Below are 15624 nucleotides of genomic sequence, written 5' to 3' on the forward strand. Positions count from 1 at the left end.
CTATTAAATGAGAAGCTCAAGTTTGCTGATCTCCAGCTATAAGCCTCTATAATAGGCTAGTATTTCTTAACCTGTTTGAGCCACAGGACATCAGCAGGCTTAAGGAGTCTCTGAAGATTACCACCCAGATTAAAATCTCCTGATTTATATATGTGAGACAGGGTATGGGTAAATATCTAGCATTGATCCTGACACATAATAGATAAATGTTTTCAGAGTTTGTGACTCTAAAGACATAGTATCTGTTAACTCGTGAATGATGATTAAATATATTTATTGGGGGAGATCAGGCTTGTTCAAAACAGTATATTCAGGAGTTCCCGTCGTGGCGCAGTGGTTAACGAATCCGACTAGGAACCATGAGGTTGCGGGTTCGGTCCCTGCCCTTGCTCAGTGGGTTAACGATCCGGCGTTGCCGTGAGCTGTGGTGTAGGTTGCAGATGCGGCTCGGATCCTGCGTTGCTGTGGCTCTGGCGTAGGCCGGCGGCTACAGCTCCGATTGGACCCCTAGCCTGGGAACATCCATATGCCGCGGGAGTGGCCCAAGAAATGGCAAAAAGACAAAAAAAAAAAAAAAAAAAAAAAAAAAAAAAAAAAAAAAAAAAAAACAGTATATTCACAAGGTTAGATAAGCTCTTAAGAGTTTGTTTTTTTTTTGGGGGGGGGGGCCTTAACTATCCTATGGACTCATATATTCGGACTGGTAAACAAATAACTTTGTTCCTCCTGCTGATCAATCAGGTCTCCCTTCCTCCTCTGAGTCCTTTTTAGCTACTTCAGTGAAAGTGATTGAATGAGGTGCCCATTATGTTCCCCTGACCGCTTATGAGCTGCCAGTGAGTAATGGGATGAAAAGGAAAACCAACTTGAGATATGTTGGAGTCATAGAGGACATTAAATGTGGCCATTTAGACTCTTAGGGTGAAGGTCAGTGATAGGGCAAAGGACAGGGATGAGTGGAGGGGTTAGGAACAGGTTATCAGTTCAGAGATAGGGTGAGGGTCAGGGATGGACGGAGCCGTAGGGAGTAATGAAGTCCATGCTGGGGTTAGCAAGGCCTCAAATACTGAGTGAAGGGCAAATATGGGAAGAGAGTCAGAATAGGAAATTCAAAGGTGGAATAAAGGACTCAGTATGGGGTACAGGGCCAGAATACGGGATGAAGAGGGGCCATAAGTTGCACCCATTACTTGGTAATAAGAGTGGGGTTTTAAGACAGCATCAAAATAATTCCACCCGCACATGAAAAATACCATATCAAAACTGACAAATCAAAATGTCCTTTACACACTTCAAGTTACTGTAATGCTTTGAAGCCACCAAAGATTTCTTCACTCCCGTTCCCATACTATGTTCCACTCTTACACCACTTGCCAAGACCCCAGCCTCCTCCGGCTTGATAGGGGCTTTACAGATGAGATTTGTTCTCTCCACCTCAATACTTACTCGGGGGATGTGCTCCCATGGGACTGAACTGACTCTGATGTTTCCTTATTCTGGTTTTTAATATCATTTTAATTAAGCTCAGTCAAACATAACTTCCAACTCAGAATCATTCTTTTTAGCTCTGGGATTCCTCAAAAACCCAATGCCTGCCAAAAATGTTCTATTATAAACACTCTCCTCGAAGAATGCCATGGCATTTATAGGTCTTTAATTGGCTTTCGATTTGGCTTCCTTTGAATCAGAGCCTGCAGCTGCAGCACTGTGAAAATCATCCAGACTCACCATGCCATGCAGTTGGTTGGTGTCCCTTGCTCCAGGTGGGTGCGGGGTCGATGCCATCTTGGAAGCTAAGTGCCGAGACCCATACAGAGAATCATGAGGAGACCAGTGAAGAAAAGCCTCTTCCCCATCAAAGAAAATTAGCTGGAGTGAGAGATCTGGCTTCAAGTCTGATATATTCTTGTTTTTTTTTTAAAAAAAAAAGAAAAGTAGCGAAAATATTCTTATTAAAAAAGAGTATTCTTTCCTATTAACTGGACAAAAAAGATGTGTCATGAAGAAAAAGAAGAAGCCAAAACAAGTGAAAATATGCCAAATATGTACCATTTCCTCTCTGAAAATCATCACATATCCCAAGTCTTCGCCCATATAAATCTCGCCTTCTCCATTTTCCTCTGAAAATGGAAGTCTTACATTTTTTTCTTACTCCTTAGAAAACTCTGGAACCATGCAAGTGTAATAGTGGACACTGTGACACAACACCCCATTCCCTCGCAGAATATTGTGTTGTCCCTGCTGCCAGCAGAGGTGTCAGCAGAAAGCCTTCAGTTGTTAGTCCCTTTAAGGCTTGGCTCAGCCACAGGGCAACCTACATCCGCTTGCTGGCCTACGCAGGTACTAAGGGTTCTTTAAAGGCCACGCTACCCCCAGAGCTCTCCAGGGGTTGGATGAGGCTGTTGCTGAACCTGCATGGCAGCCTGGCTTCTCCCTCTATTTCCATTTCTTCCCCCTACCTGTCATAGGTGTTGAGTCAAGGCCACGCCCTAGTAAGTGACTGAAATGCTAACCTCTGTGTCAGAGGGTGCATCCCAGGGAAGCCAACCTGAAACAACTGCAAATCTTGCTTCTCACCTTATTTAAGTCTGCAGTGTTGTATTGAGTCTAGGTTCAAGAATCTTCCCTTGGAATGCCACAGACACAAAGAATGATAATTACAGCCTCTCCCTTGGAGGAACCTATACTTTAGTTGGGTTAGGGAAAGATAAAACGAATACATGGGCATGGCAAAAGGTACCAAGGGTCAAAAATGTAACATAAAACTCTTCTGGGATTTGGATAGATGGAGAGGTCAAATCCTTGGAGTGTTAAGGAAGACTTTTGGAAAAAGGGTTTGAGCAGAACTTACAAGGGTGAGTAGGATTCTGATCGATTTTATACTTTGCACTGTTGGACAACCCTCAACTTTCAGATTAGTCTTTCTGGTAAACTAACCCCCACAATCCTTCAACCCCACTGGAATCCCTAACCTATTGAATTGTTCACCTTTACACAGTCTTTTCTTTACCCCCATGGTATCCTCACTTCACTCTATATTCAGCTCAATTGCAGTCAATCATTCTAATTGCTCCCTGCATTACACACTCCACTCCCGTGCCTCTGTGGTCAAATTCACTGGCAAAAACATAGTATTAAGTCCAACTCTCTGCCTGCTCTGTACCTACACTCATGCAGCTAAACCTGGATGAAGAAAAATTCACAACCATTTGCTCTCTCTACTTCTCTTCATTACTGGAAAATGTGTTCCCATTGGACAGAAATGAATCTGATGTTTCTTTAATCTGTTGTGGATAAAACGTCTCCTCTTACCTCTCTAAGGATATTAAAATAGTGTTCTTTAAGATATTTTCTGGTCCTGTACCCTATGTCCTCTGAGTTCACTTTTCAACTTTCATTATTTGCTTTGCTTTCTTTCATTTCTGCTGGAGACAGTCCTCAAATGTCTGATCATCCTTTGCGTGCATTTACATTAAACAATAAGACACTAAAACACTGATTAGAGACACAGATTGGTTGGCTCCACTGCAGGGCAATCTGAGGACCAGTCAGTGTTTTCACTGAGGATCCGAAATGTAACTGTCTATGGCTCTTTTCTAGGAAATGATTCACATTCTCCAGAGGAAGATCCTCCAATTGCCTACCTGATTGGTATGAACTGGCTGCTGGCTTTCTCAAGCTGGAAATGGGGGAAAGGCTGGGCTTCTCGCTGCTCAGTGTATACTCTTTCACCTAATCTCGTTGATTTCCATGAGGCACCTCATTACTACTCTCCTCTGTACCTGGTGTCCCCACATCCAGAACCTCTCTGGTTCAACTTCTCCAGAAAAATATTCTATCATCTCCTGGTAGGTGCCAGGTGTGGAGTGAAAATCTTATGTACCTAAGTGCTCTTTATACAGACTTATAAACACCCTCGCCTCACTTCTGCCTTCCTTACTGTCTCCTCCCATCCCTGAGCCATTCAGGATTTTATCAAGGGACCACTGGCTTCTTTCAGTTCTTCCCCTCTGGAGAACATGACTTCTCTTTATGTCCTCTGCCTTTTCTCCATTCACCTTCTGTCTTCCCCACATCCAGAACCTCTCTGGTTCAACTTCTCCAGAAAAATATTCTATCATCTCCTGGTAGGTGCCAGGTGTGGAGTGAAAATCTTATGTACCTAAGTGCTCTTTATACAGACTTATAAACACCCTCGCCTCACTTCTGCCTTCCTTACTGTCTCCTCCCATCCCTGAGCCATTCAGGATTTTATCAAGGGACCACTGGCTTCTTTCAGTTCTTCCCCTCTGGAGAACATGACTTCTCTTTATGTCCTCTGCCTTTTCTCCATTCACCTTCTGTCTTCCTATAGTTGTTCCCATTAACTGATGTTCCCTGGTTTCTTTAAAGATGGAATTTTCCCTGATTGTTTCAGGGTGATTTCATAAGAAGAAAAATGTCTTTATAAACTGAAAGCTAAGTTATCTTTGTAAGGTAATCATTTCAATTGTCTTAATATTACTCCTTAATTAGATTCCAGGAAAAGGACAGTTTATTATATTTTGAATCTTTCATAACTCCCAGTAGTACTCAGTACAGGATGTATCTGTCTGTATAATATATATTCACTTAGGATTTAATAAGAACTAAGTAGGAGTTCCCTCTGTGGTGCAATAGGTTAATGATCCAGCTTGTCTCTGTGGAGACACCAGTTAAATCCCCGACCTAGTGCAGTGAGTTAGGGATCCAGTGTTGCTGCAGCTGTGGCTTAGATTGCAGCTATGGCTTGGATTCAGTCCCTGGCCTGGTAACTTCCATATGCCACAGGTGCATCAGAAAAAAAAAAAAAAAAAAGAACTAAGTAACAAAACATTTTCTCACTGGCAAAACGTATGAGGTGCATATTTTAGGACAGACATTTCTAAGTTTAAAGGGCCTTGACTGGTTCCAAAGTTCTAACTCCAAATCAAATAGCATGATCACAGAACACCAGAACAGAATAAGACTCTTTGGGACCAGAGACACTCTGTTCATGCCCAGGGCAGAAGCAAAAATAAGATAGTTTTCAGAGTTCCTGTCATGGCTCAGCAGTTAACAAACCCAACTAGCATCCATGAGGACATGGATCAATCCCTGGCCTCGCTCAGTGGGTTAAGGATGCAGCATTGCCGTGAGCTATGGTGTAGGTTGAAGACACAGCTGGGATCCCGAGTTGCTGTGGCTCTGGCGTAGGCCAGCAGCTATAGCTCCAACTGGACCCCTAGCCTGGGAAACTCCATATGCCTCAGGTGCAGCCCTAAAAGACAAAAAAAAAAAAAAGTAGTTTTAATAGCCTGCAAGTTTGAAGATTCTGGTGCCTCAGAAATGTCAACAGCTTGGTGACTCTAATGTTTAGTGCAATGATTTACTTTCATTGTTTAGTGCAATGATTCTCTTAGCACCATTTCATTTAGATAGGGGTGGACTCTTTTAGACAATGACCCTGAGTCCTATGAAGCAACTTGCTCTTTTTACTTCTTTTTAGGATTGACAGGAAAATAACTGTAGCCTTCAGTTTCTAGTAACTCAGCCTAGTATTTTGGAGCTAGAAAATCTATGTAGCTAGATTTGTGAAGGTCTTCTGGTCCTTTGTGGCAATATGACGAATACCTAGTTATCCGTGTTAACAGAGTCAGCAAATTATCTGCAGTCTTCCCCATCCAAGACTGTAACAGCTAATGCCACCATAATAAGGTGTAAAAAACCACCCCGAACTCAGTGGCTTAAAACAATCATGAGTTCTGCAGGGTCTGCAGTCAGCTAGGGACAAGTGGTCTTAGGCTGGGTTTGGCTGGAGGAGCTCTGCTTCACCCTGCAGTCATCAAAGTTGGCTCTGCTCCACTAGCCTCTTATCCTCCTCCTGGGTCGGCAGGCCAGTTTGGACATGCTCTTCTCATGATGATGGTAAAGGCACGGGAGAGCAAAAGTCTAATTGTACAAGCACATTTCCAGACTCTTATGTTTATGTCATCTCCTAGCATACCGTTGGCCAAGGCAAGACAAATAACCAAGTCCAAAGTCAAGGAATGAGGAAGTACAACCTGCTAAGGTAGGAGGGCACAGCAAAGTTATAAGACAAAAGAAGTGAATGTATAATATAATCTTATTACCAGAGGGGGGAGAACTGCCAAGAATTGGACCCATCATCCAGTCTCCTATCCAGCCTTCTCCCAGATAATATGCTATCATCACTCACCCAACCTATGACAACTGAAGAACATAAAATAACTCCTAAATTGAAACCTAGTTAAAGTACAACTGGAGGAATAAATCTGACCCTCTCAAAGCCTGCATTCAAAACCAGTCTTTATTTTTAATTGCCCATATCCCTGCTTACCTCTATTAGAAAGGATAATTAAAAGAGTGTCTGTGTATTTTGTTATTGGAAATCCCCACCTAACAACTCATTCAGCCCTTTCTATTTCTGGTTACCAAAAGCAGGTGTGGATTACATGTAAAAAGGTAAAGGACTTCACTCAGAGAAAACACACCCACCACACAGATTGTTTCTTTAAGTCATACTTCACTCATTTTATGTGCTTACACTAGAAATGCAAATATGAAAAATTAACCTTTTACATCAGCTTTTGAATTCTTTCACCCAATTTCTGGGAAAAGATGCTAGTTAAACGTAGGGCAGAGCCTGGGACAAAGACATTATAGAGGTTTAGAAGACAAAACAAAACAAAAATAGTGAAAAGGATACTGAGAGGTTATAAACAATTCTTGCTTTCTTCAAGTTCAGCATATCCAGCAAAAACAGAATGGAATATCTCTGTTACTTACATTACAAGATAAATCTTTTACTTCTTTACCCCTCTGGTATCAAAAGCTAGCCCCTTCATAAAGCTTTGGGGGAAAGAAGGTATTTGTTGCCTGCAAACAAAGTTTTTTGTTTTTGCTTTCTTGTGTTTACTTGGTTATGAGTGATATCTGAACAAAATGTCTTCATCTAGCTTAGCACTTTTTTCCAATATGCCCTTAAGAACTCAGAGACTGAAATAACATCTGAGAGTCCCAGAAGTATTTTGAGCTGAGAATGTAACAAAAGCTTTGCTATGCTACATAAAATTGAGCTGAGATTCACAGATAATAACAATAATGCATTTCTGCTTCATGCTTTTCATCTTGATATGTCTGAATTACCCACTCTCTACTTCAGAACCACTTTGCAGAAACTCCCTCCCCCAACTCAAGGCCACTATCTCTCAGATTAGAAGGTTGTGATGTTTCATGACTAATAAACAAGAAGAAATAAACATAGTGCTCATATATATGCCTGTACCAACCTTTCACCTTCTTTAGTTTTTTGCAAAAAAAAAAAGTTGCTTTTAATTTAATGTGTGTTCATAACTAAGAAATCAGATGCCAATTAATGAACACACTCTCACGTATCTTAGAATTATTGCCCATGGGTTGACATTTTAAATAATGTAATTTTCCAATTAATATTATCTCAACCTCATTTCATTTTGGAACAAATTAATACAAAATTACAGAAAGTCTACACTTCTAAATGGCTTTCTCACTCCCCCAAGGATTCTAGTATTCACTCTGAATTACTGCTAATGTGTTTTATCCCAGGAATCTACAAGAGGGAAATAGATACCTTCAAGGAAAGGAGTTGTTTGTCTAAAGCCCGGGCAAGTTCCAGTATCATCGCACATGGCACAGCTGAATCAGTGGCTCCCACAAACACTCTGTTGTCCCAGTGGGGAAAATACTTGGAATCGTAGTGGCAGGCGAGGACCAAGTGTCGTTTAGCAGTGGGATTGAGAGTGCTGATGATATTTGAGAAAGACCGGTACCCATAGGGTGTTCGACTCAAGAAGGTGTCTACTTCCAAGACCCAGTCAGCTTGAAGTCTCTGAATTCTCTGCATTATATGCTGGTCAAAAACAAAAACCAAAATTTCAGATCCAGACACAGTTTTCATTTGTTTTAGAAATTTTATGTAATGCCTTTCAAATTAAACATGCCTAGTGTATCAATAGCAAGGGTGTTTAAAGAAAAAGCTAATCCTTTCCCTCTCCCCTAACCTTCCCCTTGCTGATCCAACCCAACCAACTATTATTATTGCCAATGTTAAGAATCGAATGTATGTCTTTCCACACCTTCCTCCTTGTTTATACAAACATGTATTGGCACACACACACACACATATTTGGCAGAATATTCTTATAGGGATAGTACCTACATTTGCTCTGCCCTTTGCTCTTCTCACTTAAAAACGAACACTGGAGTTCCCGTCGTGGCTCAGTGGTTAACGAATCCGACTAGGAACCATGAGGTTGCGGGTTCAATCCCTGGCCTCGCTCAGTGGGTTAAGGATCTGGCATTGCCGTGAGCTGTGGTGTAGGTCACAGATGTGGCTTGGATCCCGAGTTGCTGTGGCTGTGGTGTAGGCCGGTGGCTACGGCTCCAATTAGACCCGTAGCCTGGGAACCTCCATATGCCGTGAGGGAGTGGCCCAAGAAAAGTCAAAAAGACAAAAGAAAAAAAAAAAAAAGAACCCTGATGTCTCCAAATGTCAGGAGATAGAGCTCCAGTTCAGTACATGTTATAGCCCACTTTTAATATTTCCAGGAGGCTAGCAAGAGAGGTTTGAGAAACTAGATGTCCTAAGGTGGGTCCTACAGTCATATCTTCCACTCTCAGCTCTTTGAGGATGAGAACTGCCCATAGCAGCTCTTTTTGTCCCAAGCACTTAGCATATGCCCCCAGTCCAGCCAATATTTCATAACATAACAAACATTAGCAAAAGATAGTAATGTCCACCTGTTAAGTATAATGCACAGAAAGTCCCATGACAAAGGGATGGTTGGGGGATATTTTAGGTTCTGCTCACCCTAAGAATCAATAAGCAACTCTGAACCATCATGACATATCAAGTTGTTTTCCCTTTGCAGTCAAGGCAGGTCCAGACCTACTGCAAACGCCAGCAAAAAGAATCTATTTTCCCATCTTTCCTGGTTGCCTCGGGCCTTGTGAGCAACATAGTGACTGACAGGGAAAAGCAGCAGATGGAAAAGAAACACCACTTCAGGGACTGGAGGCGTCTTCTTAAAAAAATCTGGAATGTGTGGTGTGAGAAGTAATTACATCTGCCCTTTTCTATCGTTTTTTCATTTGCTGCATTTGCCTCACTGTGTTCCATTTATTTCATTTTGAAATATTATATAGATTTGTGAAAACTGCCTTAAAAACTTATTTTTAAGTCACAAAACAAGCTATCAACACATCTAGCTGTTTGTTCCACAGTGCACATCTAGTGGGGATGGACCTTGAGGTGATAAACAAATAACTTATAATGACTGGAAAAGAATGAGAGACTCCTCCCCCCCCCAAGGAAATACATGATTTTCTAGCCTAGCCAAGCCTTGTGTGACCTGCCCTAACTAATGTGACATGACACGTAGGCAAGGGCCTTGGAACAACTGTGGCAGGAAGCTTCCAGGAAGAGGAAAACTAAGCCAGAGGGAGGACAGTGATTCTACAGTCAGTCCTGCAAAAGCCAAATAAACAAACAGTTTCCCAGATATTCACTCCCTGCTTTCTGCCAGGAGGTGGACTTTGGCCTAAAGTGCATGTATACACAGAACCTCACCTTTCCTATTACGCATTTACAGGTTGTCTTTTCATATAAAAATAATTTTTAAAAACTTTATAATTTTTTTGAAATCATCACTCATATCTCATTTATTTTGTCACCCTCTGCAAGTCTTAACACTGGGCTTTGTTCACAGTCAGCTATCAGTAAATATGGGCCAATTATAACTAAGTTATTCTCAATGAGAATACGTAAAATTAGATGATATAGAACCTTAGTGGTTTGACTAAAGAGAAATCACTACATCTAATACAAGTTTCCCAGAGAATCTGAAAACAAGTTATCCCCAGACTTAAGGGAAAATAAATTTTTCCATAAAAGGGTCATCTTAAAAAAAAAAAAAAAAAAAAGCTTATCCTCCAGAACATCTGGTATCCAGATGATGAACTGCTCCATAAAATGTGTTCAATACCAATAGCAGCCTGCATGCTTACAAAATGAATTGGGATTTTTACAAATACAGCTCGGCTCAACTGAAGTCTCACATACAAACTCATTCTTCCACTACTGAACAGGTCTTGGCCGTAATTTCTGATATCTCTGTTGACACTAAAGCCCATAAAAGCAAATGCCCCAAAAAGGGTTCTCCCTGAAGTAATCTCTTTTTGGTTAAGTATAAATATTTTTTTATTTATCTTAGCAACTAATTTCTGTACAAACAAGCAAATTGGCTGCATAATCTAATTAGGTCACCAATATCCCTTATTGTTTCCTTTTGGCCTGCAGACTTAGGTTGCAAGTTCCCACTATTAATTCTCTAATGTAGACTCCAAAGACTACTGCTCTTCTCACTAGAGTGCCCCTAAACAGGGACTGCTTGGCTGTGAGAGGGTGTCCCAAGCAGCTGTTCTGTGCATCCCTAACTCCAGGTAGCAAGAGCCTCGGCCCACCAGGCTTGCAGAAATGCAATTTAGAATACAGATGGTACTTTGGATTTCTACACCTCTATCTTTTTAAGTGGGGAAGGGAGAAAAGAGAGAAAGAGATACACAGACTGAGACAGAGAGAGATGGAGATTGAGTAGAGAGAGAAAGAAAAGGATATAAAGATAGAGGTGGGGACGAGGAAAAAGAAACAGGGAGAGGCTGAGAGTGGGGGTAGAGAGAGAAGAAAAGATAAAATTAAGCATGACATTCTACTTCCTGGGGAGGAAGACCCTGAGGATTTTAGGTTAACATTGGCAAATGGTCCTGGGTCAAATTAATTAAAATTAAATTCTCATTTCCAAGTTCAGAGAAACAGTGTCCTTCATAAACCAGATTTGTTCAGAGGAAGCAGATCCTGCACTATTTGTAATAAGTCTACAGACAAACCATTGTCAGGGTTCTGAACCCTGCTGCTAGGGACTTCAGGTACCTTCTCCCTCTCAAGTGAACCATATATTAGTGTCTCGGGCTCCAAGCTGAAGGCCCTCCTCCCAGGTCCCTCCATTCAGGGATACACATTCTTTTCACTGAAGAAGCCCAGCTTAAGCTACTCGGATCCATTGGACTTCTATAGGGGATTTTAACCACCAAGTTTCTAGTGTGCCTCTTTTAGACAAAGTTTCTGGCTTGCTCCTTAGTGAGACTTAATCATCCTAATTTTTTAATTTACTTTTTATTCTCTTTAATACCTTCAAAGTGTTAAATTTACAAATAAAGTATCTTCTCAAATAAAGATATAATAGGCACTTTGTTGTACAGCAGAAATTATCACAACATTGTAAATCAACTGTTCTTCAAGAAAACAAAAAAAATAATCCGACAGGCAGCTTTAGGCCAATTGATCAGCGACAATATAAATGCAGACTATGGGATACTCTTCCCATATTATCCTCTGAAAGGGAAGGATACACATCTTTATTGTTAACTGACAAAAGTTAATTCACTAACCAATTTTATATCAAGTCCACATTATTTTTTTAGATTTTAGATTCTTCTCTCGTTATAATCCTGAAACTCTATAAATTATAAAACATCTAATATAGAGCTCAAAAAAATGCCTCAGGAGAAGAAGTAACTTTCCACCATGCTTATTTAAATATGGTTCTGAGTAAAAGCCACCAATCCTAGTCAAATTAAAGCCATTGGTGTAATTCCCTCATAAAAACGGTGTCATCTACTTCATCTTAAAAAGAGGGAACCCTTGGAGTTCCCCTCGTGGCTCAGTGGTTAACGAATCCGACTAGGAACCATGAGGTTGTGGGTTCGATCCCAGGCCTTGTTCAGTGGGTTAACAATCCGGCGTTGCCGTGAGCTGTGGTGTAGGTCACAGACGCAGCTTGGATCCCTAGTTGCTGTGGCTCTGGAGTAGGCCGGCAGCTACAGCTCCAATTTGACCCCTAGCCTGGGAACCTCCACAGGCCGCGGGAGCGACCCAAGAAATGGCAAAAAGACCAAAAAAAAAGAGGGAACCCTCCACAGCTTAGGGGACATCTTTCTTAAAACTTATAATTTTCTTCCCCCAAAATTATAAAATTGAATCTCTCAAGTGAAATTTTTAGCACAAGCATCCTGTTAGGACTACTGCTGTGTCAGGCAGGCCATGCGTAGGCAGCCCACAGCAGTTCCCAGCACATTCCAGAATACCCTCAATAAATTTCTCACTTGGCCTTCACCCCACATGACAGGGTATTGCAGATTCTGTGACACTTCTAAACGAATATGTATTTTTAAAATCACTGCAGAATCTATGTGTATTATTTGTGTAATCAATTCTGTAGAAGCTAAATAAAGATCAAAATAGCAATAGTTGTATTTATGGATTTCTAGAGGCCACAGGCAAGGAACCTCAGGTCTGAAGGATGCATATACATTTCTGGGTAGATATTTGGCCTTTTGAGCACCTGATATGGGGAAACGAAAAAGGTAGAGATGAGTGAGCAGTACCGGCATCAATTTGTTTCTAATGAGTAACTGAGGATTTTGGAAAGACCCAGTGTCTTGAGTTTTTTTTTGTTTTTTTTTTTTTTTTAAGAAAATGCTTGGGAGATGAGGCCCAGGGGACATCACTGAAATGAGTGGTATGCGCCTCACTCTCCAACTTGGGCCTGAGAAGATTCAGGGCTGGCGACATGAATGAAACACACCACAGAGCTGGTCTCTCCCAGCCACAGCTCCCAGGGATTAGATGGGGAGGTCAGGCAAATCAGGGTCCAGAGTCTGGCCTCATCCCTACTGAATGTATGACCTTGAGCAAGTTAGCCTGTATGCTTAAGCCTCGGGTCTTTCTAAATCTGTCATACTGGGAGAATAATTGTACCCCCACAGTAGTGCTGTTGTGAGGACTAAATGAGAAGATCTATGCAAAGAGTTCCATAAAGAGCCTGAGCTGAAAAAGTGCTAGATGAAAGTCAGCCATCATCATCATTCCTTCTCACCCTACCCAAAGCTTAGAAAGAACTCAGGTGCTCTTTGGGTTTCTGCCACTTAAATGCTTAGGGGAAGCAAGAGCTGTTTGGCTGGAAGACAACACGCTAATGGAGCAACAGACCGTGGCATCTGGGGCAGAAGCTATATCCTGGCTAGAAAGGAAGAGCCCAATTGCTGTGCTGCTGGGCCTGACAGTCATCACTCTGACACAGCCATGGAGTGCCAAAGTCTTTTGCCTAAAGTGTTAGGTAGGTGGAGTACTCTCAGAGGAGAATATGAGAAGCCAGTCTCTCCCCACTCCTTCCCAAGATGCCCCTTAAAATGGGGCTAGTTTGACAAAACAGTCATTCAGAGCTGGGTTTTCAGATAGCTTAAGAGCAATGACACTTAGGAGGCAGAGAGGATTCAGGTCCAGTCCACCTTATGGCTTCATCTGCCTTCTATGTCAATGTCTTACAAACTTCAGTGCAAACATCAGTAGGTCTTGAAATCAAATTAGTGGGTCATCATGATCAGCCTAAAAGGAAAGAAATCTTATAAAAATAGAATTAATTATATCAGAGTAGATTGCAGGTAGTAAGAGTATCTTTCATGAAACTTATGTATCAGTTAAATCTATCTTTGTGTATATAAAATGTAAAATAGATGTTTACCGCATGTCATGGTCAGAAGTTTGAGAAGTACCGCATGGGAGAAAGTAACTTATCACTGATCCTGACTCTCCCTTCAAGAAGAATCCAGTTTCCCAAAAGGGAATGAATGCCTGTTAGTAATTCACTCTTGACCCAGAACTGTTAAGGCCTTTGATATTGGGTGTTTAGGGTTCAAGAAAACTCGACTGGGTGTCTGTGGGTGTGTTATAGAAATGGTCAGGAGTGAATACTTAGTACCCTTTTGGATGTTGTACCCCAGACAGAGAATTCACACATAAATTGATTTAAGTTAACATTCATCTCTTAACTCAGAACAGATGTTTACTCTCAGTTGTTTGTTTTTTTAGGTTGCTTGTTTTAGTGAATAAGATGAGATGACAGATATGAATATTAGACAACTCAGAATTTCGGGCATAACATTATTTCTCCTGTGAAAGCAAAGTGTTTGACAACCTTTAGGTGTGTGTGCTATTTTCTCACCTGGCGAGCAGCATAGCTTCCAGGGGATCCAGGATATCGCTCTATCAGCAGTGGTCGTAAGTCATTTTGCCACATTTCAGAAATACTGGTGCCTTCTGCAACTTGCCGAAGAGATGATAAATTCAAAAGGGCTGGTTGATGATAACTCTGAGAATCAAATAACATTGTTTAACTGGCTTCATTTTCTAAAATTTTAATTGAGATATTTGCAATTATAAAATATTCATTTGAACCTCAAAATAAAGAGATAGCTCTTACATTATACAAAATAAATTAAACTACTCCACTGTAAAATTGGCCCCTTGGTACTTCCCATTGTGCATCAGCTGGTTAAGAACCCAACTTAGTGTCTGCGAGGATGCATGTTCGATCCCTGGCCTTGCTCAGTGGGTTAAAGATCCAGTGTTGCGGCAAGCTGCAGCATAGGTAGGTCACAGATGTAGCTCGGATCCTGTGTGGCCGTGGCCGTGGCATAGGTTTACAGCTGCAGCTCCAATTAGACCCCTAGCCCAAGAACTTAACACTGATATCCTATGTAACTTTTAATAATTTTGATACAATTGCTTTGTAAAACTAAGGTTTAAAAATATCAATTGTTGCAGTTCCCAAGGCTCGGCAGAAACAAATCTGACTAGTATCCATGAGGATGTGTGTTCTATCCCTGGCCTCACCCAGTGGGCTAAGGATCCGGCGTTGCTATGAGCTGTGGTGTAGGTCACAGATGTTGCTTGAATCCCGCATTGCTGTGGCTGTGGCGTAGGCCAGCGGCTGCAATTCCCATTCAGTCCCTAGCCTGGGAACTTCCATATGCCGTGGGTGTGGCCCTAAGGAGCCAAAATAAAAATAAAAATAAATAAATAAATAATTTGTTAATATCCTAGTCTTAAGAAAATACAATATTTCAAAAACTACAGCCAACAAAACAATATACTTTGTTCGCATAATTGCTTTATAAAAGCCAGTGTAGTGTTATAGAATAAGAGAAGCTGGCATAAGAGAAGCTGGATTCAAAGTTTCTAGCTGCCATTTATAGGTTGTATGATCTTGGGCAGATCCCTTTCCTTCTCATTCCCTTCAAAATACTAATAAAGGAATTTAGAGCTAGATCTGCATTGTCCAGTATGGTAGCCATCAGCCACACATGACTATTAAACCCTTGAAACATGGGAAGTCAAATGGAGGTATGCTTAAGTGTATTATATATATTGAAGTTTGAAGACTTAGTATGAAAAAAATGTAAAATATCTCATTAATAATTTTATAGTAGTTACATGTAGAAATAATAATTTCTGATATATTGTTAAATAAAATATAGTATTATAATATCACCTATTGCCTTCTACTTTAAAGGAGCCACTAGAAAATTTTAAATTACATATGTGCATCTCATTATATATTTCTGTCGAATAGCTCTAAACTAGATGATTTTCAATTCCCTTCAGCTAGAGCTTGATGATTCCATAACCCACTAAATGGTAGACTTTATATCTTTGGTTAAAATTATTTT

At 40.9% G+C, this 15624-nt stretch overlaps 1 protein-coding gene and 1 long non-coding RNA gene across 4 annotated transcripts in view; one reads left to right on the forward strand and one right to left on the reverse strand.

Annotated features, from left to right (window-relative positions):
• The window catches only part of LOC102161945 (uncharacterized), a 169277-nt gene that overhangs the window by 143309 nt on the left and 10344 nt on the right, over nt 1-15624 (forward strand). The window lies entirely within an intron of this gene.
• The window catches only part of QPCT (glutaminyl-peptide cyclotransferase), a 28111-nt gene that overhangs the window by 5530 nt on the left and 6957 nt on the right, over nt 1-15624 (reverse strand). Inside the window, exons 2-4 of one of the 3 annotated variants that reach the window (XR_014842232.1) lie at nt 14118-14264; nt 4163-7909; nt 1729-3883 (exon numbers count right to left, since the gene is read on the reverse strand). Coding sequence is in view for 1 of the 3 variants with exons in the window: in XM_003481245.5 (XP_003481293.2) it covers nt 1729-1905; nt 7631-7909; nt 14118-14264 (603 nt within the window). In the remaining 2 variants the exon portion in view is untranslated. Of the gene's footprint in view, nt 1-1728; nt 3884-4083; nt 7910-14117; nt 14265-15624 lie in introns of those variants that run through there. The other 2 variants (XM_003481245.5, XR_014842233.1) reach the window with 2 other exon arrangements.

This window comes from Sus scrofa, chromosome 3 (genome assembly GCF_054392235.1).
Source record: "Sus scrofa isolate SSC_HxYL_T2T_F1_AM1 chromosome 3, Sscrofa_HxYL_maternal_Yorkshire_Landrace_v2.0, whole genome shotgun sequence".
Lineage (NCBI taxonomy): Eukaryota > Metazoa > Chordata > Mammalia > Artiodactyla > Suidae > Sus > Sus scrofa.